The sequence below is a fragment of the Oryzias latipes genome, chromosome 13 (assembly GCF_053564925.1).
Source record: "Oryzias latipes strain Hd-rR chromosome 13, Olatipes_Hd-rR_3.1".
Taxonomy (NCBI): domain Eukaryota; kingdom Metazoa; phylum Chordata; class Actinopteri; order Beloniformes; family Adrianichthyidae; genus Oryzias; species Oryzias latipes.
The window spans coordinates 1,816,292-1,822,500 of NC_136249.1; the positions used below are offsets into that span (position 1 = coordinate 1,816,292).

Genomic DNA, 6,209 nt, shown 5'->3' on the forward strand with positions numbered 1-6,209 from the left:
CAACAGAGGAGTGGAAATGATGTCACCATGAGCCCAGTCACCCGACGGGCTCGAAGCCCAACCTCACCAAAAACAAAAAGTCTGAATTGAAGCTGTAAATTGAGGACTGAAAGTGACAATGGAGAGAAATGAAAACTGTCCTAGGACAAATTTTGAAAATACAAAACAGCAGCTTTTATAATTAAACTTTTGTTTTCACTACGAACTAGAAACAGAATGTCTATTAGATGACTAATTTACATCTATTGCGTGTGTCTACTGGACATCTGTATGCTTTTACTCTATTAGAGGTCTAGCAATAGTTTTCTGAAAGATGCCTGAATATAGAGGTAGATGTGTAGGAGACCTCTATATGCAGATGCTTCATATTTAGATAAGATATAATTAGATATATCTTGTATTTGATCTTTTTCCCCAAAATGTCCCAATTTTTTTTACATTTGCACATTTTATTTTTTAACTTTGTAATCTGGTTTTCCATTACTTTAAACTTATCCTGATTTGACCCCATAGAACAGCAAGAAAATAAAAGGAACAAGAAAAAAAAAGGATTTATAACTTATTTGTTTACAAAAATTGGACACTTTTGAACTTTGTATGAACTCAAATGGAGTCTCGATGCCATTTCCTTCAGGGAACAAGATCCTGAACAAGATGGGCCTGAGCCTAATGGGAGCTACCATTTCATCGGGGAAGTATCAGGCGCCAAACCCCAAACAGGCCATCAAAGATAACTACCACTTCCGTCACCTTCTTACCCGCTTTGCCAGCCACGTGACTGCTGGCGACAACTTGAGCAAGCAGGAGGAGAAATGCCTCAAAAAGCTGGGCAGCGATTGTGCCACCTACCTGAGGATGAAAGCTCACGACTCCTGCTTCTACAACCAGGTGGTGTCAACCATGACGGACATTCTGAAGAAGTCAGGCATCCCCCAAGTGAGTAGGCACAGAGAAAAACTCACTTTTTAAAGGATTTGTAAAAGAAACACTTAAGGCCCGTACACACCGGGACGAATATTCGCCAGGCGTTATTCGCCAGCGTTTTTCGCCACGTTTTTTGTGTTCACACCCAGGCGATTTTCGCTGACGATGAGCCGAGCGAACATGCAATTTCATTCCCTGACATTAGATGGCGCTTAATGTAAACAGAAATACTCCTGTACACAAGGTGGCGCTGCGCAACTTTACGATTCTTAAAGTCGCTTTTCCCTCAGAAGAAGAGAGCAAGTATTTACGCGCTTGTCAGAATCATACAAAGAAAACATGAATATTTCAAGCACCAGTTGCTCCAACTGGTGCTTTGTTCGGGGATATTTTAGAATGTCCGTCATTATTTCTTCGCGGCTGTGTAGACGCTACTTGGCGTCTATCTTCTTCGCTGGTATATGTGCTCAGAAAGGCAGTTTTGTGTTTGAGCGCCCCCAAGTTGTGTTTTACTGTAACTTCAGAAGCTCCACACACGTGTGCAAAAGCGCCATTCTCATTGGTCGAATAGATTTCGACGCGACGCGTCAAAAAAAAAAAAAACGAACCCGAGGCGTATTTTTTTTTTGACGCGTGCCGTTTTTTAGCGTCGGTGTGCACACTCTCATTGGTGCCCTTTGTTTAGTCACGAGGCGTTAAACATCGGCGAAAAGCGCGCGCGAAATTCGTCCCGGTGTGTACGGGCTTTTAAATTCTATTTTCATTTGAAGTTAAAAAAAACAACTCTTTTTTTGTTTTAATCACTGAGGTGAGTGAAAAATGCCCCGTCAAATGCCCCAAAGATCATCTCCTTCTGAGTGTGGGGGCAGAAGTTTATAAGAACTGCCGTGACCCAGATGCCCTCTTGCCCTACCTTATCAAGGATATGCCATTATTGCCAGTTGTGTACAACCAAAGGATCAATATTGATGTCAAAACCGCAGGTCAGACCTCTTTTTTTATTTTTAATGCATCTTTGGTAAAAACAGGAAGTTTGTTTGGAACTTGTTTTGCTACATAAACGGGATGCAAATGTCACGTCTTCTTTAATTCTGTACTCTATCCACTGCAAAGAGAACTGCAATGAACAGTATATAGGAGAAACCAAACAACCTCTACCAACATAGCAGAGCCAACCCAAGTGGACCTGAGTCTGCAGTGCACCTCCACCTGAAGGCCACAAACCACTTGTTTCAGGACAGTGAAGTCCAAATTTTAGCCAGAGAGAAAGGATGGTTTGAGCGAGGAGTGAAAGAAGCCATCTTTGTCAAAAAGGATAAACCTTCTCTTAATACGAATGGTGGTCTCAGGTTTATTCTTCTATCCATCTATGGCAATGTTCTGAAACCCAAACAAACCAAACCGGTTCCACCTGAGGCGTTAACAGCTGAAAGAGATGACCAGGTTGGGGAGGGAGTCACTGGCTCCCCAACCACCAGCTGAGACAAAGGACTCCTAATGACCCGAAACCATGTAGTCTAAGTAGACAATACTGTCCAGTTTCAGGTCTGACTCCTCCCCCATGAGCGCATATAAACCAGCTCTATTACCAGATAATTCACAATTGACAAAGCCTTTTGGATAAGAGGTGAAACGTCTTCCAACTTTAAAAACTAAGTCCAGATGACAACCTTTAAACTTACTATGATGGAATCTACCTGGATGAATGAGAGTCTTCATAGACATACTGCAATTTATTCTAATAGTTTACCTTTAAATCCCTTTTTTGTGGCAATGTTTGACTTCCAGTTTTTAGTCAAACACATTTTTATTCTTTTAACATATATTTATTTAATGTATTACATAATATTGTCACAATTGACCAGAGTGGGAAATTTAGTAGATTTTTACTAGTAAAAATTGAAATGAAACTGTTTTTAGCATTTATTATAAAAATGTATACAGATTAAAGAAAAGTGTTTACATTAAAAAAAAAAGGCAAAGATGAGGTCAGAACAATGTGAAAGTTTTACTGGTAGTTGTCACACATTAAGGTTTGTGATCTCAGCATTTGACTCGTGCCCTGGGGGAGCGGTGAGCTGCAGACACAGCCGCGCCCGGGAACATTTGGTGGATTTAACCCCCCAATCCACATAGTGTGAAGCAGGAAGGCTTTGAGTCTCAGGCAAGCATCAAACATGAAAGGGGTCCATCTGATTGGTCAATGATATACAGTAAATGGGTTTATTTTATTGGTTAAATACTTTAAGCTGCCATGTGATTGTTTTAGCATATTTAAGGTAACTATTTATCGCGATTTTCGCCGTCTTTTGCGATATGCATATTGCACAGCTTGATATCAATGACGATAAATTTGCGATTTAGTGTGCAGGCCTACTACCTCGGGTTAAAACCAGTTCAGAACAATGATTTTAATGTTTTAAGTGATTTAAGAAAAGAAAAACCTCCTCCAATTATTCTAGTTCTTCAGAAGAATCTACCGAAGCCCCTCTACAGTTAGATTTTCTCCATTAAAAGGGTATAATTAGAGATTTATTTTTCTAGAAAGTTTTTTACTGAAAACCTGAAGGAAGCAGAGCTCTGTATTGTGTGTAATGAGTCTGATCTTTGGTGCTGTGTGTGTCCCAGGTGAAAAAGAGTGGCTCAGTACCGGCCTCTACCTCTCCCCTGGTATGAAGACCTACATCTCTATTCCAGCACAGATGGTCCAAAAGGGATGGCAGGTACTACAGACCCACTCCCACCTTCCTGTCATCTATTTTTAAAGTGTTCCCAGAGGTCTTTTAATGATGATGATGCGGTTTTCAGGCTAGATTCAAAAATCTGTGTTGTTTTCTAGGACATAGTTTCTGCAGAGCAGCAGCAGTTCATTAGAAATTCACCTCTGAGTTGTGGGCGGGACTGTTGGCACAGAGAAACTCCGCCCCCCTTTACTCTCTGTTGATAAGAGCATGGAGGAAGGAGCTAGTGCCCATCCTATGTTCTGTGTAACAAATAGGATTTTTCCTGATTCACAACCATTTGAATAAAGTAATACACAGAAATGTCATTTTAAATTAATGGGACAACAACAGCATGTCAAAAACACAAAAACACAATTTTCATCAGACTGATAATTGTAAAAGTCAGCTTCATGGAACAGTGCCCCCTCCTGGTCAAACTGCACTGGCACTCACAATGTTCTGCTTTTAGGATGAATGTCTGCCCGTTTTGTTGACCAAACATCGATAGTCTTTATGAACAAGAAAGACAAAACTGTGATGCCGTCAGGCAATAGTTTATTCACAAGCCAAAGGCTGTGGAATTACCAGCACGTACAATTAAAACTAAAAGCCCAAATGTTAGCTTACGCACTTCTCATGTGTTCTCTGAAACAATACATTTGCCTTTTTTTCTTTTGTTGATGGAATACAGAAGATTACTCGGCTTCCCTGCAGAATCCAGCTACATTTCAAGCCTGCTTTGCATGCTGGGAAAGCAGTTGAGTACTTTTTTTTACTTCCCCCACAGATTCAGATCGGGTGTCAGACCGACCAGCTGAACGCCGAGGAGCTGAAGAGGCCTCCTCGAGTTCACGAGCAGTTCGCCGTGACCTCAGAGATGATGCAGGTGTGGAACCTGTGGGGGGGGCTCATCTACCTGGTGGCCCCGCCTCAAGCAGACGTTCATGGAGTGGAGGTCATAGTGCAGATGGCTGTCCCTGCACCCTATTACAAATCAGGTTAGTGCTTCAGATCCTCAGTTCAGATCCGCTTTTTTGGTCAAGAAACGTTTAATCTGAGCTAAATGTGGACTTTGTGTTTAATGTGGAGTTTCCTCAATCCGTCCATCCATCTTCTAAACCGTTTTCTAGTGCAGCAGTACAAGGACTTTAGATATTGACCTACTTTTGATGGTATTTCACAAAGCATCCTTGGTTTGAATTGAGACACAGAAAAACATTACATTTCTGACATCTCCACCTTGACACACCCTTTGGACAAACGTTGCATCGACTCCGCTGTCACAGTGAAGAGGCCAGTGTCCCATGTTGTTGTAGCACACATCTGGTTGTGGTTTTTGGTCGTGAGGGTCTTGGTGTGTGGCCTTTCCACATCTGTGGTAGAGAGCTCAATGATGGTCAGCCAACTTTGGGTGCATTGAAGCTTTTTTTGTTTATTACTAAGTGAATTAGTTATGATAATTTTGATTTTCATATATTAACACACTAGCTGACATAAACTCAAAAATTGGCAAAAACTAAACAGTAGTTTTTTTAAAATATATTATTTATGATGTTAATGATTAATTTCTACAGTAATGAATGATTTAGAAGGTAAATTTTACTGATTTTATGACAAACAGTCCCTTCAATTAGCATTGGCTTAATTTTGCTACATATACCATAAAGTGACAAATCAACCGTTTGGTTGAGCATGTTTTTAAAAAATTATTAGAAACAGAAAATTGTTTATTTTTGTTATTTAGCAACATATTTCTGGTGGTCAGCCAACTTTGGGTGATTGCTTATTGATCTTATTCAAACTGTGTACAACGGCCAAGCGGACCTTTGCTTCAGTAGGTGACAGTCTCTCTTGTAGACCAGCCAGGAATTTGTGAGACACAGGTCAATGATGTATCCGAACAGGGGAATGTACCATCTCCTTGATTTGGCTGGGGTCTTGTACAGGTGTACCAGCATATCAGAGAGATCTGTTCCTCCCATGTGCTCATTGTAGGCAGGGATCAGTGATGGGCATGGAATGGAAGTATTTGCCTTGGACTCTTTGCTCCACCGTCTTAACTGTTGAAAGAGGTATGATCCCACAGGCATTTCTCAGCAGGTTGACACATTTGTTGTCAAACCACTTAACTGCAATTACCCCTTCTGCAGATCTGTAATCACTGGCTCCACGACCCTGTTTTACCAGATACTTGTCTGCCATCAAGGGAGCTCCACCAGTCCGATTTGGTCTTATAGTTCCAATGCACCTGACACAAGGAACTGTACAAGCTCTGAATCAGGCAGAAACTGGTGAAAAAGTTGTCAAAAAAGACAACAGACAACTCAGGGCGTTTTATAGTTTGGCATAGTGTTGTCAACACATTGGCTCTGAGAGGTAGCATCTGCTCTTGTTGAGTGAAGGCAACATTGAAGAACGTGGAGATCCCCTGATACAGCATCAACAGTTTAAAGCCCCACCTAACAGGCTTGTTGGCAATGTATTGACGAAGAGTGCCAGCCATTGTACCTTTATATGCAACCATGACTTCATCCACACTAGGTCTGCACAATATACCGCATA

General features: G+C 41.2%; 1 protein-coding gene across 2 annotated transcripts in view; it reads left to right on the top strand.

Moving 5' to 3' along the window:
* LOC101159605 (TRPM8 channel-associated factor homolog) overlaps positions 1 to 6,209 on the top strand; it is a 21,853-nt gene that overhangs the window by 10,500 nt on the left and 5,144 nt on the right. For both annotated transcript variants that reach the window (XM_023961442.2, XM_023961443.2), the window contains exons 5-8: positions 635 to 936; positions 1,733 to 1,907; positions 3,553 to 3,647; positions 4,435 to 4,645. In XM_023961442.2, coding sequence (XP_023817210.1) covers positions 635 to 936; positions 1,733 to 1,907; positions 3,553 to 3,647; positions 4,435 to 4,645 — 783 coding nt within the window. The remainder of the gene's footprint in view (positions 1 to 634; positions 937 to 1,732; positions 1,908 to 3,552; positions 3,648 to 4,434; positions 4,646 to 6,209) is intronic.